We start from the raw sequence: 21930 nt of genomic DNA, 5'->3' as shown, positions 1-21930 counted from the left end.
CAATTTATATTTAACTTGAAAATAAGCTATTAGCATACCTTAAGATACTAGCAGTAAGGTACTAGTACTGCTTTTCCATGAATTTTCAGAAAGGAGTTTTTGCTCTTTTGGGCTTTGAGGAGCTCCAATGGTCACTGCTCCTACTCTCAAGAATGAGGCAGAGCCTGGCTAATTCTATGGGAATGTATACATACTCTCACACACCACATAGGTTCTGCCAAAAGCAAATTAGGACAAACTATGGCAGAAAAGACAAGTTCATATCCCTACATTGCTAGGGAATCTTATGGAGTAAATAATTTCTAAAGGTGTTCTACCTGTTTTCTCAGATAAGGAAGATGACTTTTCTTATTTATAAGGCTATTGCATGAGCATTCAGTAATTATTTTTTAGACTTTTCCTCAAAGTACTCAAATATATTCTAAATGGAATCCAATTTTTTAATTTTGTTTTTCAAAAGAAAACTAATAGAAAGTGAAGATTTCTTACCTTCTATTCCCAATCGAATCTTCTTAAGACCCCTCTCCTTCAAAACTGATTTGGCCACATCTCTGTTTTCAATGTACTTGAAAAATCTATACAGTTTTGTGCTATAAATAACTGGAAACAAAAAGACAAAAATATTTCATTAAAATCAAAGTACTTAAAGAAGAATCTAAATTTATCTTGGTCATCAAAGGGGTCTGACAGTCCTAAAAGCCCAAATAATGGATGCAGTGATGCCAAAGGATGACTAGCCAACATGACAGAACAATTCAGTACAGTTAATGTATAAGCAAATGTCTACTTAGGTTGAAACAAGAAAAGCTTTGATAACCAATCAGGTAACCCAATCCATAGGAAGAATATCCTTCTGAAAGATACATCATATAGATTTAGAGGAGTGGGATCTTCCCCAGGTTTCTTCAAATAAAAGAACCAAAAAATATCAGTATCACATCATCAAGCAGGCAACATGAAGAACTCTGCTATGATGCCTAAAAAGACTAATCTAGATAGATAAAAAACAAAACACTGCCTTGTCAAAGAGTACAAAACAGACATTTAATATCACATGGATTGAGCAACTATTAATAATTCCCCAAAAGGCCAAAGACCCACCCCACAAACTTATTTCCATTCAGGAGAACAGCCCCACTTAATACTAATGTTAAAAATGGCAGATTCGAGCATGTTCTGCCCAGGTTAGTCTGTTTAGAGCAAACTGGTTTTGCAAAGGACAGACATTCCACTGACAACATGTTGAGTCTTCCAAATGTGCTGGAAACTTCAGGGAGTTAGACTGATGGACCCTCCTCGCCTTCTCTCTTTCAGGTGGAGTTATCTCCCTTAAAAGGTGAACTGCAAAGGTTTTATCAAAAAAAGAAAAACACACTCACAAACCAAACACGCTGGTTTATAAGAGCCAATAAAAGGAAAATAAGTATACAGATGTTATTCATGGGGAAAATTTATGATTATTAGTATATCCTCAAGATTACTGGTATTTTAAGATAAAGTTTCTTTGATGTCTCAGAATGGATGGTGTCACAATGTCTCATTTAAAATCAGGCTTAAGAGGCTATCTCTGAAATGAATCCTCTTTATGCTGAAATATCTTGACACAAAGTGAAATATATTTAGACAAATTAAGTAAAAATACTTTCAATCCTTTTAAGCTTCAAAGCTTAAGATAAAACAATAAGAAACAAAAACTATGAAATGGAAAGTTCAACAACTGAAAAGGAAAAATCAGGTCTGTTATAATTTCTATAATATATCACTATGATACCATTTCTATGTTCCATAGTTAGCTCCACTCTCTTGGAGTCAACTTTTTGAAAACTAAAATACAAATTATAAGCTTTTCCATCCTCTTAACAGAAAATAATTCAGTATATTCCCTTTGATTTGGGGGAATCTTTAATTTTTCCTAAATTTTGTTCTTTTTATTCCATATATTATTATTAAAAAACACAGATAGCAAAGAGCTTAGGCCTGAGACTATAGAAACAGAAATATCTGTTACTACAACTATCCACAAAAGAATCACAACACTCATTTAAGTACATCATGCAAAGGAAACACTTCAGTATAAACCATGAAAAGTGCTAACACAACTTGCATTACAGTAATCTTTTGAAAATCTTGTTTAGAAGTCAAAAAGAACACCATTTGGAGTCTGCTCTCTTGTTTTTAGAAAAAAGTATGTGGGAGAATCTGGAACTAAAAGGTTTTTACCTTTCTATATTCCTTTTTTTACTTTTTTTTACTTAAACCTTAGTCCTTACAGTACAAAACTAAGATGCTAGGCTATTATATTCAGTTCCTTGAGTCATTCTTTCAACTTTATGATCTTCTCAATCTATGCAACTGATTAAAAATACTGTATTTGATGTGTCACGAAAAATAATATAACATTTCTAACAGTAACAACAAAAAACCCCGAAAGGCTCTAATCTGAAAAAGTTTAGAAATAAAACAAGAAAAAAGTTAGCCATTGCTGCTCAAGATATGTTGTTTGTGTCAGAAACACCTAAAAGAACTTAAGTACCACAAAGCTTTCTGAAGGCTCATTGTATCCTCCAGGAGTACATATGATGTTTAATAAGGAACACCTTAGGACTTAAAGTTACCCTTGAAATCAGTGAGTTAAAATATCTCATTTTATATATAAACAAAGATACACTTTTTAAAAAAGTTTATTTTTTTTTAATAGTAAGTACTTCTACTCTCTAGGATGCTTCTAAATACAAAGGAAAAATCTATCAAGATCTTGAGACTCAAAAAAGAACAAATTATTTCTATATACAGTAGGTGTGGGCAAACTTTTTTGGTAAAGGGATGGATAGTAAATATTTTGGTCTTTGTCAGTCATGCAGTCTCTGTTACAATTACTCAACTCTGCTACCATAGCACAAAAGCAGCCATAGACAATACATAAATGAATGGGTGTGGCTATGTGTAAATAAAACTTTATTTACAAAATAGCCAGTGGGCTGGGTGGGTTGGATTTAGCCCACCCATAGTTTGCTGACTCCTGGTATAAGGTAAGGGTTCAATGCACTTTCTTTTTAAGAAATTGTCCTTTGATCCATATTATAAAGATACACAATATGTGATGATTCAAGAGAAAGAAAACATGCCATGATACTTACTTTGTGAATACTCTTCTCCCATCTGTGGTGGATACTCTTCATCCCAATCAACCACATCATCATCTGTAAGCACCACTATGTGACATTCTCGTTCCCCACTTTGGGCACTGGCTACCATAAGAGGGAGAATCATTTCTTCCAGATAAAATTCAAATTGTCTACGAGCACCATCATTTGATAACTCATGCATTAAAGCACCTGAAATGAAACCCACAAAAATATTTTTATTTTATTTTTAGCATGACTGATAAACAAAGAGCAGCAGTAGAGTACTAACAACTCCACCATCTATTTTGGTACCCTTACATATAGTATAGTGGCTATTTTCTTGTCATCAAAACTTTTCCTAGAGAAAGATTCTCACAGAATTGTAGACTCTTATAGCAAGGAAGGACAATTTAAAGCACACAGCAAGTCCTCTATTTTACACACCATGAATAATTTGCCTAATGTCACAAAACAAGTTAACATAAATACCTAGCCCATATTTTTCTCCTCAGCTTTAGACATATATACCAAGTGCCCCACTTAACATTTTCACTTGATGTCTAGTCAGATATTTCAAAGTTAAAATGCCTAAAATCAAGTTTCTAAATTTCTGTTCCCATGAAATCTCCCCCCTTAATTAAAGCTTCTTGCTTTCCCATCCCACATTCAATCAACAAGTAAATCCTGACAATTCTACCTTCTAATATATCCAAAATCTGACCATTTCTCACTGCTTCCACCCAGATCCAAGACACCACCATCTCTTACCTGGATCACTGCAAAAGCTTCCTAATTGATCTTTTTGCTTCTACCTTAATTCACCTTTCAGTCCATTTCTGACACAACAGCCAAGTCAGAACATGACTACAGCCCTGTACAACTCTACAAAGAATTCTGTATGAAGTATCCCCAGGAAATGGTACACAATGCCTTTACAAATCATATCACTCCTCTATTCAAAATCCTCCAGTGGCTATCTCACTCAGAGTAAAAGTCCACAGCTGCCCTATATTACTGAGCTCCCCTGTTTTCTCACTGATTTCATCTTACTTCAATTTCAACTATAATGGCCTCTCAGCTGTCCTCAAATATGGCAGATAAGCTCCTTCAACAATTGCACTCACTGTTTATGTCTGCTTAGAATTCACTGACATTTTCATTTCTAAGTGATAGCTACTATGGCCACTATATCTCTCTTACTTTTTTTTTCCTCCTCAGCACCTATCACTATCTAACATACCCACATATTATGTTTACCTTGTTTACTGCCAGTCTTTCCTAGTAGGATGTAGTTCCATTAGAACAGGACGTTTTGCCTAGTTTGTTCATACTGCATCCCCAGAATGTATAACAGTGCTTGGTACAGAGTAGACAGTCATTAAATATTTTCTCACTGAATAAATTTTGTCTTCTTTCCACTTCTCCTGTTCTGTCCCGCCACTCTAGCCACACATGCCACCTTTCATTTCCCTAAACGCATCATGCTCTATTCCACTCAAAATCCTATGCAAATACCATTTCTGCTACCTGGAATAGTCAGCTACTTCCCTCCTTTGCCAATGCTTGAGATCTCAACTTTACTCTCACTAACTCAGATAATGTCCAGCTAAATGGTATAAACTAAAACACACACTCCTGGTATTTAGAAGAAAGATTAGAGTTAAAGAATTGAAAAGCCTCAGTGTATCTGAAGCCACAGACATGAATGGCATCACTTAGGATGAGTGTATAGATTCTCTTAGAGAGAAGGTTAGCTAAGGACAGAACAGTAGGTAAAAACCACATTCAAGGAATGAGAGACCAGGGAGCAAGTGAAAGGATGGTTAAGAGAAGAACTAAAAGGAGAATGTAAAAGATCCAAAGGAAGAGAGAATCAAGAAGAAATGGATGAAACAGTAAAACCTGAATGAAATGTGTTAAAAGACAGGGATGCTAGAATAACCAATAGATTTAACTTTATTCAAAACCATAGTCAATTCAGTATACTAAAAAGATATAAAAAATGTTGTAATTAATAATACCAAAGAATAAAATTAACAAAACCAGAGCAGAAACTATATCAAGAAAAGGATACAATTCTACCTAAAGAGGACCTAAAAGAAAAGTTTGAATAAATGGGAAGACATAGCATTTGGAGCAAGAGTCAACATAGTAAATACGTTAATTCTTCTAAAATTAACTTCAAAGGATTCCAATGAAAATCTCATTTTATTTTAATGAGAAATTTTTCTGAAGGCCTCAAATGGACATAGCTCAGATCTGAGCATATTTAAGTCTAAGGATTACTACATATGGAGAGGGAAAGAGTACCAATACTAGAGGGTCAACAAGTAGAATGGGATCCTTAAAAAGTATAAGGGATGATGGAATTATTTATTCATTCAACAAAGTAAAAAAGGTATAGTCCTGCCCTTAAATTCCAAAGTGATTTAACGTCACAATTTGAAAAACAGAACAAGATTAAGTGTAAAGAGAAGAGAGAGAGAGAGACAAAGAATGTACAAGTGAGCCCCCCAGTCTCTAAATAACAGGCTTCAGAAGCAGGCTCTGCCTCTGATCTCCATTTCTCCCTGTATTCTTTGTTGCAGTCCCATTGTCTCCTACACTTATGGTGTCTTCTTCCTAGGCCTTATCAATTGATGCTTTATTCAGACTTTAAATTTCATTATCCATCCCAACTTCACTTAAGAACACTGTATTTTCCATTTCCTTTGGCCCTAGGTTCTCATTCCAGAATTCACTGGGGTTCTCCAAAACCTCTTCTGGATTGAAAGTTTGTTAGACCCTAGTTGGGGAGCTACTACTTATCATAGCTTTCCTTCACTACATGGTTAAGTTCCACAACAGAAGATTGAAAAGTAGGTTCTTCCATTCACCAATCTTTCTTGCCTCTGAGTATGCCATTCTTTCTTCCTGGAACACACTTTTCTCCCCTCCAGAAAGCTTCCCCAATCCTTCACATGCTCATTTAGCATGCTATTCTTCCTCTGTTATATTATAATCTACTTGTCTGTCTTTCCCACTACACTGAAGTCATCATGAGAAAAGGGGCCCTAATTTTTCTGTTCCCTTTTATACACCCAAGACCTGGTATAAAGTGAGTGATCGGAAATATGCAGTATATTATGTAACCATTAAAAAGTTATTAAAATATATTTACTAATACAGTCACAAAACATTTCCAAGTAGAAATATAAAATGGCATGTATAAGATCCTTTGATATTTTTCTTTTAATTTACCCTTTATTTTCTAATTTTGCTACCTTTTTTAAATAGCAAACTCTTATTTAAACACTATGAGCCAGATACTAGTCATTTAATCATCACAACAACCCTGTGAGGTAAGTAATATTATTGTCTCCATTTTAAAAATATGGGGAACAAGAAAGAGTTTTAAAACGGACTTTGGCCCAGTGGTTAGGGCGTCCGTCTACCATATGGGAGGTCCGCGGTTCAAACCCCGGGCCTCCTTGACCCGTGTGGAGCTGGCCATGCGCAGTGCTGATGCGCGCAAGGAGTGCCTTGCCATGCAAGGGTGTCCCCCGCGTGGGGGAGCCCCACGCACAAGGAGTGTGCCCGTGAGGAAAGCCGCCCAGCGTGAAAAGAAAGAGCAGCCTGCCCAGGAATGGCGCCGCCCACACTTCCCGTGCCGCTGATGACAACAGAAGCTGACAACAGACGCGCACAAAGAAACAAGATGCAGCAAATAGATACCAAGAACAGACAACCAGGGGAGGGGGGGAAACTAAATAAATAAATAAATCTTTAAAAAAAAAAAAAAAAAAAGTAACTTGTCCTAGAAAGCCAGGTCTCTCTATTCAATGACCATTTAGTACTTAATTTTTCTTTTTCATTAGAGAAGTTGTGGGTTTACAGAAAAATCACACATAAAATAAAGGGTTTCCATAAACCACCCTATTATTAAAACCTTGACTGACATGGTACATTTGTTGCAATTGATGAAAGCACATGTTTATAATTGTACTAACTATAGTCCATGGTTTAACTTAAGGCTCACCAATTATGTTTTGCAGTTCCATCAATTTTTTTTTTTAATTTTTATTCTGGTAACATACATACAACCTGAAATTTCCCCTTTTAACCACATTTGAATATGTATATTTTCTTTTTAAGTTAAGAGACAAGAGTAGATATTTTACTGTAAAGTGCTACTCCAAATAATCAGTAAGGGGATATATTTGTAGAAAAAAAAAATCACTTTGGGATTCATGTCTATACCTGCAGTATCCATTTCACAGTTTTGCAAGAACACTTCTATCTCTTCAAATTTTACATAGTTTTTTCATAAGGTCTTTGAAAATCTCTAAATTTTTAGTAAATACCAAGTAATCTAGAAATAATTACACATGTAATTTAAAAGCCAAAAGTTTAGGGACATCATATATATCATTTTACATAAATATTCTTATCTTTAATTCCATAACAAATAAAAGATACTTAATAGTGATGACAAGGTAAGCTTTGTCCAAAGGTATACATAACTAAATTGTACATTATCTGTAAGAAACTGTTTGTTTTAAATGTGAACATCACCAAAATTCAATACCCAATTATATGAATTTTAATTAAAATGGTTCCATGAATAAAAAGACACAAAATTTAAAGTCAAAGATCTAAAATTAGAGTAATTAATACTAATGGTTTCAAATGGAAACATTTTAGAAGTATGAAAAAAGAGCAACTCTTATCAAGTTTACAGTGGTATACTGCTGCCCAAATTATTTGACTCTAAACTTTTAAATGTCATTTATAAAGAAATGGACACAGAAGTTAACTATTCACTTCTCTGTTCTACTTACTGATACTAGAGTTTAACCATCCACTAGTTTTTCCATCTACTGATATTTTCATGGAGACTTTAAAGACTGTTTGGCAAAAATAACATGGTACTAAGGGACAGATTTAATAATGCCACTGATTTTCAATGAGTTAGATCATAACTGAGCATGAAGGATTGTTATATTTAATATTATATTAGTATTAAAGATTTCCCATAATCTGGCCCCAACTTTTTACTTCCATTTTCTTCTGATCTTAATATAAAATTTCCACTCAAACTCCATTATTTCCAAAGTATACCTTTTGCATCTTTCTCCAAAAACCTCAATTCTAGGAATAACCTCCTTGCTCTTCTCTTTCTAAATCATTCCTATTCATTCTTTACGGCCTGTCGCCTCTGAACCAGTCCCTGGATCCCTCTAGCCCCAAATGACTTTTCCTTCCTTTGAACTTCCTCAACCATTTAATATCCAAGTCAACATTTGATAATTCTCATATGTTGTTTTGACTTTTTTTCTATAAAACCTTTTTTTCTATAAAATCTCTTTTTCTCAGGTAGCATGGTGCAAAAGTAGGGAAGAGAATGAGGAGAGTAGTGATCAAAGAGTTGGGATTCCAATGTTCTCAATCTTACTTTATGTTTATATTTCATGGATAAAATCACTTAACCCTATGTATAAACAAAGACAATGATCAATCAAAGATCTTTTGAGAATTATTTGTTTCTTCCACAGTGCTCAGATATTATAGTACAAATGACAGAAGAAAAAGTCAAGGAGGAAATCTGGCAGGGTATTTATACACACACACACAAAGCTTAAAAGAAAAGTTTTGGGGCCTTGCCCCAATCAAAACACCAGAGTGAGAAGCTTCAGGGCTATAGTCCCCCCACAGAAGATGGGAACAACCAGCAAGAACTGGGAGAAACATTTTTCTCAAAGCTCTAAATAGACAGTAAAAGCACTGAAGTAACAGGGCAGAGCTAAACCAAGAAAAAGATTACTTAAAAGAGGTAGGACCGTGTGGTGCCCTGGCTGGCCCCCCCTTCCGTACCCCTCAACTGCTCAGCATAATGCCAGTCTATGTTCCTAGTGTGCAGATCCCTGGTCTCCATTCCAGAGGGAGCAGAGTAACCCTCACGCACATATTGGGAGCATGCATGTCTCCAGAAAATGGACTGGTAAACAGACACACAGGCAGATAAATGGATAAATGGACTGACAGACTAATGGATGAATAGATATGATATAGCAGATGTGGCAAAATGTTAAAATCGGTATATATCATTATGGGATTTGTATTATTTTTTAAACTGTCCTGAAATTTTGAAAGTATTTCAAAATAAAAAGTTTAAAATTAAAAAAAAATTTTTTGGGAAATTGCACAAGGAACTTAAGAGAATCTTCACTGTACCAGAATACTTTACAATCAATTTAACATGCTGTGGTCTAACTAGGTAAATAGTACTACTATTTTAGGCTTTTCATTTCAATATATGATAGCTCTAGAAATCATTCACACACAAAACATCATACTTACTGAGATCTCTACATTTAATAGTACTATATTCAAAAGAGATACAGAGATAGTCGCATGCTTCTCTCAGTTCAGGAATAGATATGCCATCAGGACAACGAATTATTCCTGTTTTATAATAATCCTGAAATAAAAAAGTAAAGAATGTGTAATATATCTGGGTCACAAGGTAGCTAAAACTTTCTGAAATGACAACATTTTCTAAAATAGTGGTGTTTCAACATTTGTGATCTGCGGAATTTTAAAGTAGGTGGGACCTTGGTTCACCTAACATCTTTTTGATTTTACAGATAACAAAAACTGAAGCCCAGATGGCTTATGCAGCATACAGTTATTTAACAGTAGAGGTAAGATTAGAACCCAGATTTTCCAATTTCTTACATTCCTCTTCTCACTACTACATCACACTAACCATATATGTGTCCCCCCTTCACCAAGGCATTTTTCATGTTACACACCTACCATACATTTTTACGTCCCCCCCCCCCCACCGACGGCTTCCTTGCTGTCTGTTCTCTGTGTCCATTCGCTGTGCATTCTTCTGTGTGTCTGTATTTATTTTTATTTATTCCCCCCACTGTGGCTTGCTTATTGTCTGCTCTCTGTGTCCATTTGCTGTGTGCTCATTCGCTGTGTATTCTTCTGTGTTTTTACTTTTCTCCCTTTTTTTTTTTGTTGTTGCATCACCTTGCTGAGTCAGCTCTCCATAGTGTGTGGGTGAGCCTGCCTTCACAAGGAGGCCCCGGATGCTAACCCAGGCCTCCCATATGGTAGACAGGAGCCCAACTGATTTAGCCACAGCTGCTTCCCCTACCATATATTTTTAAAACTTTTTTTTTTAAAGTAAGGAAATTGAGTGATACATTCTAAGTTATCCTAAAAATTATCTAGAAAATTTAACAAAGTTTAAGGTTTTTAGTAAAAAACTATAACTCATATCCAAGTATTAAAATAAGCAAAATAATGAAAAATTAGATATTGTTCTTCCTAATACTATTCTTTGGTATTTCCTATATTATTACAAACAATTAATAGAAATTATTTCCAAAACCTAATTTCAAAGTTAAGAAAAAAATAAAATAAAAACAAACAAGAAAATAAGAAAAAACAAAAACAAAAAAAGGCAAAAAAAACACACAAAAAACAAAAAAAACGAAGGAAGAAATAAAAACAGAACAAAAAAAACCCCAAAGAAATAAAAGTTGTTAGGACTGGTCCCAAAATTACAGATGCCACATAAGTTACTCTAACGCCGAGTCATAAAAGTTTTTACTTTTCAATTTCATATGGGGTCAACCATAAGTATGGACAGACAAAAACATATTTTTCAACAGGCCGTAAAAAATTAAGACTTATCTCAAACATCTTGAGGTTCAGAGCCACAGTAACACAGTTTCTAAGGTTGCTATATCAATGGAAGTAAGATGTCTCCTGCTGCTTGTCCAAGTACTAACAACTTGATAAAGATCAACCACCTTTCCTATCTTTCTTCAGGCTCTTCCCTCCCCTCTTGCCCCAAAACATTTTGAGGAAATTCTATTTTCAGACTGTGGAAAGAATTTGTCACACACTATAATCAAATCTTTAGCACTGAGTTGAAATGACAAGAAGGGATAATTCAAATACTCTTCAAATTAAAAGTTAAAACCTCAAGAGAAAAGGTCAAAAACAAAGATTCTAACATGTATTTTAGAGATGATTTTTAAATATTCTTAAGTTTCCATATTGCTGGTTCTTTATCAATATATTAAAATTCAAATAGCCACTTTCCTTCTCAGGTAGCAAAAAGGATGAAGATTTTACATTTGAGAGAATTAAGAAGGGAAGAGTACTGACTCCAGAAATGTTACCATTAAATGACCCGAAAGAACTGCATATGCAGGCCTTAGACTAAGCAGCTCTTCCCAATGGCCCTACCTTCCCAAAGGTCATCAAATTCATTTTTTACATCTGGATATACTAAAATAAAGATGAATTCAGTGGTATTTATTTAGAGAAACAATATCCTGCAAACCTTCAGAGACACTCAACTAGAACTCTCCTTCCATACCAAGTACTTACCCAGAAGGGACCTTATGATTAAGTCAACATAAGAAACAAAAACTCACCAGAATAGCTCGAAACACAGTGGAGCCAATTCCCTCGGCCACCTCATACTCTCCTTTCTCATTGGGGCGTGTAAAATTATGTTCTCTGCCAGATCCAAACATCCTATGACAGCAAATAATTGAGAAACACATCACAAGATATTTTCTTCAAAAGAGAAAACTGATTTCACACACAAAAGTGAAAAGGAATTATAATTTAAGCATGAAATCAAATCAGTTCAAGAATTTTTAATAAAACTTTATTCTGCAAACATTAAAATGAAGTATTAAAAATATTCCCTTTTTGAAAGGAGAGAATAGTGGTATAGATTCCTTTTAAGTAATAATAAAACTAAATGTTAGTTGGTATTTAATCATGTCCTCCTCAAAAGGCATGTTCAGGGAAGTGGATGTGGCTCATCTACCATATGGGAGGCCCCAGATTTGATTCCTGGGGTCTGTTGGTAAAGGCCAGCTCGCCCGTGCTGCCACATAGAGCAGATGGCTCACACTGCTGCAGAGAGCTGAGAGCAGACAGCTAGCACAAACAACAGGGTGTGGAGGGATAAAGAAATAAAGTAAAATAAGTAAACCTTTAAAAAAAAAAGTCATGTTCAGGTCTCAACTCCTCGTCCTATGGGTATGAACCCATTTGAAAATAGGACCTCTGAAGATGTTACAGGTTAAGGAGTGCCCAAACTGAATGAGGGTGGGCCTTAATCCAATATGGCGGAAGTCTGTATATGCACAGAAAATCGGACACAGAAAAGAAGCCACTGGAAGCTAGAAGCTGGAAGTCAACAGAACTTGGAAAAGAAAGAAGACACTGGCATGTGCACTGTCATGTGACAGAAAAGCCAAGGAACCCTGAAGACTGTCAGCCAGCCAGAAGACACTGATCCTGGGAGGAAGCAAGCCTTCTACCCTATGAAACCATCAGTCAATAAATTCCTATTGTTAAACCAACCCACTGTATGGTATTTGCTTTAACAACTAGGAAACCAAAACAATGATAAAATTCAGAAGCTAAACTACTTTCTGGCCCCTTCTCAGAAAAGAAATGAATCAATCCATGGGAAAAGATGATTTTTATACTAATCTTGTCAGGAAAAAAAAGGGGAGGGAGATCCAAGATGGTGGAGTAGAGAGCAGTAGGGTACACCTGTCCTCCAGAAACATCAAGAGGATAGACAGAATTGCTAGGAGCATAGACTTGCCAAAAGTTGGGGAAGGGCAGAGGACTGTGGAGGGAGCAGCACAGGAGGCCTGTGAGGGCAGCCCCACTGGTCAAGGGAGAAGGGGCAGGGGAGCAGCCCCGCCAATCAAGGGAAAGGGCAGGGGAGCAATGGGAGCAGCTCATGTGGCAGCAATGCTAGTACCAGGGTAAGCAGTGTGGAAGTGGCCCCTTTGGGCAGGGGGAGAGTGGCAGAAGACTGCTGTGGAACCAGCGCAGACAAGCCAGGTGGACATCCCCACCAATCATGAGGAAAGAATGGGGAGCAGTGGGAAAGCCCCCCACCAGGAGTGGAGGAGGGGGAGATTAAGGCGGGAAGAATGAGGGAGAGCACAGAGGCCTCCAAAGTGGCCTTGCCAGTGGAGGTAGGAAGTAATGAGTGTGGTTTTACCAGGTGCTAGGGAAGTAGCGGGGGAAAGCAGCAAAGGTGGCCTTGAAGAACATGGAGGGCAGCAAGGTGGGGAGCTGCAGAATTGTGAAGGTGCCCTTGCTGGGCATGGGGAAGCGGTAAGGGAGCAACATGGGCAGTGCATGAGAAAGGTCTCATTGGGTATAGATGGGTGCAGGTAGATGCAGGGGGAAGCCAGAGGCAGTGCTTGGACTCCAGAGGAAAGGGTGCTGTGGTACAACATCAAGGACGGTGATGGATGCAGAGACTGAGAAGGGTTCTACAGAGGAACTGGATCTTAGGAAATGGCTCTCTGGAACTAGTCAGTGACCCCTTTGTGGGTCCCTGGTCCAGATGGGATAAGTTAAAGACAGGCAAGAATTAAAATAAGCTGAAACAAGTATCAAAGAAGAGGCTTATTAAAAAAACAAACAATAGAACCCTAGATAAGAGAGAAACTGACCATCAGAGTAAATGGATCAAGATAAGCAGATACCTGGAGACCAGCAAAAATTTGCAAGCCAAACTAAGAAACTGGATGATATGGCCCAATGAAAGGAACAAGTTAGACAGAGGAGATGCAGAATTTGGAACCAATGAAAGATGTCTATATAAATCTCCTAAATCAGATCAAGGAGATGAAAGAAGAGATAAAAAATATTAAGAAGAGACTGGGAAACCATATAGAAGAAACTGAAAACACATAGAAAAATAACAGGTCTTATAGGAATGAAAGGCACAACAGAAGAGATTAAAATTACATTAGAATCACACAACAACAGAATTCAACAGCAGAGGAATGAATTAATGAATTAAAGACAGGACATTCAGGGGGTGGGGATGAATGGGACCTCACATATATATTTTTAATGTAACATTATTACAAAGTCAATAAAAAAAAATTAATTAAAAAAAAAAAAAAAAAAAAGACAGGACATTCAAAATCACGTAGAACAGAAAATGAAAAAAAAAATGGAAAAAATTGAGCAGGTTACTGAATGTCAGCATGAAGTGCACAATATACTGTATGGTGCCTCAGAAGGAGAAGAGAAGGTTAAAGGTGCAGAGGAGTGTTTGGGGAAATAATGGCTGAAAATTTCCAAATTTTTATGAGGGACATGGATATATAGATCCAGGAAGCAGAGCATAATCCAAACAATAAATTCTGACAGAAATATTCCAAACACATACTAATCAGATTGTCAAATGCCAAAGACAGAGAATTCGGAAAGCAGCAAAAGGAAAATGATCCAGCACATACAAGGGAATCTTAAGTGCTGATTTTCATTAGAAACCATGAAGGCAAGAAGGCAGTGGTGTGACACATTTAAGGTACTGAAAGAAAAAGTGCCAACCAAGAATTTTGAATTTGGCAAGACTGTCCTTCAAAAATGAGGGAGAGGGAAGTGGACGTGGCTCAACAGATAGAGCGTCTGCCTACCATATAGGAGGTCCAAGGGTTCGATACGTAGGGCCTCCTGGCTTGTGTGGTGAGCTGGCCCATGTGCAGTGCTGCTGCATGCAAGGAGTGCCAGCCCATATAGGGATGCCCCCGCATAAGGGTGCCCCCTGTGCAAGGAGTGGCACCTGCACAAGGAAAGCCACCCTGTGTGAGACCACAGCCCACCCACATGGAGAGCTGATGTAACAAAAAGAGACACAGATTCCAGTGCTGCCTGATGAGAATACAAGCAGACACAGAAGAACACACAGTGAATGGACAGAGAGAGCAGGCAACGGGGAGAAGGGGGAGAAAGAAAGAAAGAAATCTGAAAAAAAAAGAGGGAGAGATTAAAATATTCACAGTAAACAGAAAGAAAGAAAATTTGTTAAAAAGAGGCCTACTCTACAAGAAACACTAAAGGATGAAAGGAAAAGACAGGTAAGAGAGGTGTGGAGGAGAGTTTAGAAATTAAGATTATTAGTAAAGGTAACTAAAGGGTTAAAAGAGAGTCAAAATTCAGATATAACATATAAAAGCCTAAGGGAAAAAAGTTGAAGAACTGTCTTTACAGTAATAACATTGTATGTTAAGAATTAAACTCCCCAAGTAAGACACGATCCATGCATATGCTGTCTGAAAGAGACTCACCTTAGACCCAAGGACACAAATAGGCTGAAAGTGAAAGGTTGGAAAACAATATTCCACGTAAACAGTAACCAAAAAGAGAGCTGGGATAGCTCTATACTAATATTGGACAAAAAATGAACTTTAAATGTAAAGTTGTTATAAAATACAAAGAAGGACACTATATAGTAATAATGGGCAATCTACCAGGAAGAAAAAAAACAATAAAAATATTTATGCATCTAAATAAGGTGCCCCAGAAGTCATGATACAAACACTGGCAAAACGGAGGGTAGAAATAATACACCTATCCAAATATAGTGGGGGATTTCAGCACACTACTCTCAGCAAGAGACAGAATATCTAGACAGAAGATCAAAAAAGAAACAAATCTTGAATAATATAATAAAGGAACTAAACCTAACAGAATATGGAACATTGCACCCCAAAGCTGCAGGATATTCAATCTTCCTGAGTATTCATGGATTACTCTCCAGGATAGATGACATATTAGGTCACAGAACAAGTCTCAAAGAATTAAGATTGGAATTACAGAAAGCGCTTTCTCTGGCCACAGCAAAAGGAAGCTGGAAATCAACAAAGGGTGGGCTGGAAAATTCACAAACACATGGAAATTAAACAACACACTCCTAAACAATCAGTGGGTCACAGAAGAAATAGCAAGAGAATCAGTAAATATCTTGAAGCTAATGAAAACGAGAACACAACATATAAAAACTTATGGGATGCAGCAAAGGCAGTGCTGAGAAGGAAATTGATAGGTCTAAATGCCTACATTAAAAAAGAAGAAACCGCTAAAATCAAAGGTCTGACTGCACACCTGGAGGAACTAGAAAGAGAACAGCAAACAAATCCCAAAGCAAGCAGAAGGAAAGATATATTAGATCACGGTAGATGTAAATGAAAATGAGAATAAAATGAGCAATAGAGAGAATTAACAAAACCAAAATCTGTTTCTTTGTGAAGATTAACAAAACTGGCAAACCTTAGATAGACAGGAAAAAAGAGAAGACGCAAACAACATAAAAAATGAGAGGATATTACCACTAACCCCACAAAAATAAAAAGCATCACATGAGGATACTATGAACAACTATATGCCGGACAACTTAGATGAAATGTAGAAATTCCTATAAAGACAGAAACAACCTACAGTGATGCTTGAAGAACTAGAAGACCTCGATAGTTCTATCACAAGTAAAGAGACTAAATCAGTCATCACAAACCTCCCAATAGAGAAGAGACCAGGACCAGATAGCTTCACAGGTGAGTTCTACCAAGCATTCCCAAAAGAACTAAACCTCCTTAAATTCTTTCAAAAAGGAATATTAGCTAATTTTATACAGCCAACATCATTCTAACACCAAAGCTAGTTAGACGCAACAAGAAAAGAAAATTACGGACCAATCTCTCTAATGAATTTAAACGCAAATGTCCTCGACAATATACTGGAAAATAGAATCCAATAACACATTAAACAAATTATACACCATGATCAACTGGGTTTTATCCCAGGTATGCAAGGGTGGTTTAACACAAGAATATCAATTACTGTAATACACAATATTAACAAAGCAAAAAGGAGAAAAACTGCATATCATCTCTATCAATGCAGAAAATGCATTCAACAAATTCCAGCATTCTTTCTTGATAAAAACACTTTGAAAGATAGGAATAGAAGGAAACTTCCTCAATATGTTAAAGGGCATATATGAAAAACCCACAGCTAACATCATATATAATGGTGAAAGACTGAAAGCTTTCTCTCTAAGATCCAGACCAAAATAAGGATACCACTGTCACCACTCTTATTCACCACTGTTAGAAGTTCTTGCTATAGCAGTTAAGCAAGAAGAAAAGGCATCCAAATTGAAAAGAATGAAGTAAAACATCCACTATTTGCAGATGACATGAGCCTATATATAGAAAGTTCCGAAAAACTACAACAAAACTCTAGTGCTAAGAAACAAGTTCACCAAAGTGGTGGGATATAAGATCAACACACAAAAATCAGTAGCATTTCTATATACTAGTAATGAGGAAGCTGTGGAGGAAATTCAGAAAAAAAAATCCCATCTATAATAGCCACTAAGAGAATCAAGTATCTAGGAATAAATTTAACTAAGGATATAAAGGACTAGTACTCATAAAACTACACAACAGTCCTAAAAGAAATCAAAGCAGACCTAAATAAATGGAAGGATATTCCGTGTTCATTGATTGGAGACTAAATATTGTTAAGTCAATTCTACCCAAATTGATTTACAGATTCAACTCAATCACAATAAAAAGTCCACCAGCCTTTTGTGTAGACATGGAGAACCCAGTTAAAAGGGTAAGGGATTCCTAAAAGCCAAAAACATCTTGAAAGAGAAAAACAAATTGGAGGATTCACCTTACCTGATTTTAAAGCATATTACAAAGCTACAGTTTTCAAAACAGCATAGTACTGGCACATGGATAGACATATTGACTAATGGAATCAAATTGGGAGTTCAGAAATAGACCCACACATCTACAGTCAACTGATATTTGACAAAGCTGCCAAGTACACTGACTGGGATAGCAAAGAATCTTCAACAAATGGTACTGAGAGAACTGGGTATCCACATCCAAAAGAACAAAAGAGGACCCTTATCTTACACTGTACACAAAAATCAACTCAAGATGGATCAAAGACCTAAGTGTAAGAGCCAGGTCCATAAAAACTCCTAGAAGAAAATATATGGAAGCATCTTTGATACTTTATAGTAGTCAACAGTTTCATAAACTTTATGCCAAAAGCAAAAGCAACAAAAGGAAAATTAGATAAATGGGACCTCTTCAAAATTAAAAACTTTTGCTCTTCAAAGAAGTTTGTCAAGAAAGTAGAAAGGCAACCTACTCAATGGGAGAAAAGATTTGGAAACCATATATTTGATAAGGGTCTAATATTTAGTATACATAAATATTAGACATACAACTCAACAATAAAAAGACAAAAAAAACAACTAAAAATGGGGCAAAGGATTTCAAAAGGCATTTTCCAAAGAGGAAATACAAATGGATAAAAACACATGAAAAGATGCTCAACATCACTAGCTATCGGGGAAATGCAAATCAAAACCACAATGAGATATCATTTCACACCTACTAGACTGGCCACCTTTAAAAAAAAAACAGAAAACTACAAGTGTTAGAGAAGAGTGAGGAAACAGGAACACTCATTCACTGCTGGAGGAAATGCAAAATCACGCAGTCACTGTAAAAGATATTGTGGTGGTTCTTCAGGAAGCAAAATACAGAACTGCCATTTGAGCCATCAATCCCACTACTGGTATATATCCAGAAGAACTGAAAGCTGGGACATGAACAGATATATGCAAGCCAATGTTCACAGCTGCGCTAATCACAATTGCTAAAAGATGGAAGCAACCCAAATGCCCATCAAGAGATGACTGGATAAACAAAATGTGATATATACATATATACAATGGAATATTATTGAGCTCTAAGAAGGAATGAAATACTGATGCATGTGACAACACAGATGGACCTCATGGACCTATCTTGAGTGAAACAAGTCAGGCACAGAAGGATAAATATGGTAGGCTCTCACTAATATGAACTAATTATAATAAGCAAACTCATAGATGCAGAATCTAGTAGGTAGGTTACTAGGAGATAGAATGGGGAGAGAAAATGCAGGGTTGATACTTAACCTGTGCAGAATTTATAATTAGGTTGATTACTGTGGGTTGGGGGTAGACAGAGGTGATGATGGTATGATATTCTGAGCGTAGATGGCAGTGCTGAGGATGTGAATGAGAGTGGTTGAAGGGGAAAGTTTTGAGTCATATATGTTACTATGAGGAAAGTTAAAAGGATAAAACATGGGATTGTAGAACACAGTGAACCCTGTGGTAAGCGAGAATGGAGTTAATAATAAAAATGTAAGAATGTTCTTTCAGCATCTAAAACAAAAGTACAGCACTGGTACAGGGTGTTAATAAAAGGGTGGCATATCAGGAAAACAAGAGCAAAATATGGACCACAGTTAACAGTAACATTATAACATTCTTACATCAAACATTAACAGAGGTACAATGCCAATGTCAACAATAATGGGGATTAGAGAAATGCTATATGTCACAGAAACAACCAAATTTTCCTATAATTTAAACTGTTTTACACAGTCAGATGTCTAGACAGAGAGGGTTTTTTGAACAGCTTAAGCGTTATATAGCTACATACTTCAATGGGATATAAATGTAGCCTTGTTGCCACAGGTATATTTTCTGGATAAACAGAGGCCAGAACAGTAATGAATAAAATATTAAGCTTCCCTCCTGGGGAAGTCCTACTACTTTCTCAAATAAGATAGCCAGAAACTCTGGAACATATAAGCCTTTCCTACTAAAGAAAAACAGCCTAACACCCAGCACAAAAAAAGAAGAGCCCACCCAGGATTGGCGCCACACACATGGAGAGCTGATGCAGCAAGATGACATAACCAAAAGAGACACAGATTCCCAGTGCCACTGACAAGACTACAAGTGGATACAGAGGAACATACACAGTGAATGGACACAGAGAACACACAACTGGGGGGGTGGGGGGTGGGGAGAGAAATAAATAAAAACTAAATAAATAAATCTTTAAAAAACAAAAACAAAAAACAGGCTAATAAGCCAAGACCTCAATCTTAATGACCACACTTATGAAGCATATTCCTGTAATAATGAAACAAAGCCTAATTATAATTAATACCTAAGAGTTACCTCTTAAAAACCTCCTTGTTACTAAAATGTGGCCTCTAAGGCAAACACTGCAAATAAACTATTTTCCTCCAACCATGAGACATGACTCCCAGGGATGAGCCTCCTTGGCACCAAGGGATTATAACGCAGCATTAATCAGTGATGCATTTGGAAAAAGACCTTGATCAAAAGGGGGAAATACTAAAATAAGAGTTTTTATGACAAAAAGATTTCAAAGCAATTTAGGAGGACATTCTGAAGGTTACTCCACAAAATGCCATGGTAAACAAAGCCACAAACAAGAGTGCTCCTGAGAGCCCTAGGGACGTCTGGACACTAAAGGAAAGCCATACAGCAACAGGAAATCAACATCTCCTCAGCAGGTTCTCTGTGAAAATATGAAAAGCTATTTTCACAATATAACAGTTAACTTAGTTATAAATCCCCTAATCATGATTCTTCTATTTCTTTTATTTGAACCTATAATTTTCAATTTACTTATTATTCTCAGAGTCTTAAGCCTTCAGATTGTTCCTACACCAGTGGAGCTAAAATCCAACAGATAAGTGGCCAAATCCTACTCTCCAGCTCTTTGGGCCTACCCTAGACAACTAACAAAACAATGATGATAGACCAGCCCTAGCCCAAAAGCAAGGAGTATTTTCAATTGCAAGCAAAACAATTCCATTCCTCTGCCCCGTAATATCTATACACATTCTCAGCCTGAAGTAGTCAGAGTGGATATCGTCCCAAATCTTACAAGACTGAGAAATGAGCAAAAAGAAGGGGCGAGTGTAAATGCTGACTAAAGCAGATTTATTGTTACTGTAGTTGTCTTGGGTTAACGGAGTAACATGTAACATATATAAATTTTTTTTTAAAAGACAAAAGAGAAAGAAAAAAAAAGGGAAACCATGTATCTATGCCTTTTCCTTAAAACTGAAGTCTTCATTATAAAGTTAATGCTAAAATACAGCACATACAGCAAAATAAATTGTAAAAAAGTAAGATGTTACAGGCAGGGTAGGTTGTTTTACTTTTCATAATCTTAAATATAAATGTAAGAAATTCTACTAAAAAATCTTATACTTGCATCCTAGAACCAAAAAATAAGTACTCAAATGCTGGAAAGGGAGGAATGAAGAAGTGAAGAGAATGAAAAGTTTAAACAAATGAGCAAAAAGTTTTCAATATTAATGTTTATATAAGAAAAACAGAATTGGATTTTTGTCTTATCAAGTAATGTTTTTGGCCCTTTAACAATATTTAGAAAAAAAGGCAATTTGCAAGTTATATCCCTTACAATAAAAAGTTTAATGTGGGACTTCCTAGAAAGTTGAAAAATTGTGATTAAGAAAGTTGGACTACGAATGCTTTGCTACCCCCGCATCCCTAAAGTAAATATGCCTGGTCTAAGTATTCTACTCAACAATTTCCCAGTTTACTGGTTTTCTTTCTGTTGTAACACAAAAACTTATAAAGAACAAAACTTTTATATGTCAGATTTTCCAAAGGGATGCCAACTGTTTTTTTTAACAGTTCCCATTAAATTTCAGCCCCAAAGATATGTTGTATATAATTGATATGAAAGACTTCACTGATTAAGAAAAAAAAAGTCAGGAATCAAATGTCACACAATTTCCTCAAGTGAACATTTTACAATGGGAAAAACTTTACAGATTAGTATGGATACTTTAAATATATACATATATATTAAAGAAAATATAGCCTAACAGGTGAAGCAAAATTTCAAGTATCTAATTTTTTGTTGAGTGTTTCTTTGCAGTTTAACATATAAGGTATTAACAAGTGTCAAGTCATCCTACTAACAGCTTCCATCAACAGATTTCCTAAACTACTAAAAATACATAAAAATACATAAGTACAAGTATTTTTCCCACAAATGTAAACTCTAGTGCCAATATTAAAAGA

At 36.2% G+C, this 21930-nt stretch overlaps 1 protein-coding gene across 7 annotated transcripts in view; it reads right to left on the bottom strand.

Annotated features, from left to right (window-relative positions):
- The window catches only part of BTBD10 (BTB domain containing 10), a 116563-nt gene that overhangs the window by 9261 nt on the left and 85372 nt on the right, over positions 1-21930 (bottom strand). For all 7 annotated transcript variants that reach the window (XM_004472541.5, XM_058305711.1, XM_004472545.5 and 4 more), the window contains 4 exons: positions 11570-11672; positions 9465-9585; positions 3138-3335; positions 490-600 (listed from right to left, as the gene is read on the bottom strand). In XM_004472541.5, the coding sequence (XP_004472598.1) occupies positions 490-600; positions 3138-3335; positions 9465-9585; positions 11570-11672 (533 nt within the window). The remainder of the gene's footprint in view (positions 1-489; positions 601-3137; positions 3336-9464; positions 9586-11569; positions 11673-21930) is intronic.

The sequence above is a fragment of the Dasypus novemcinctus genome, chromosome 10 (genome assembly GCF_030445035.2).
Source record: "Dasypus novemcinctus isolate mDasNov1 chromosome 10, mDasNov1.1.hap2, whole genome shotgun sequence".
Taxonomy (NCBI): domain Eukaryota; kingdom Metazoa; phylum Chordata; class Mammalia; order Cingulata; family Dasypodidae; genus Dasypus; species Dasypus novemcinctus.
Note: the sequence above shows the minus strand (reverse complement) of the source record. Positions and strands in the feature narration are given on the sequence as shown.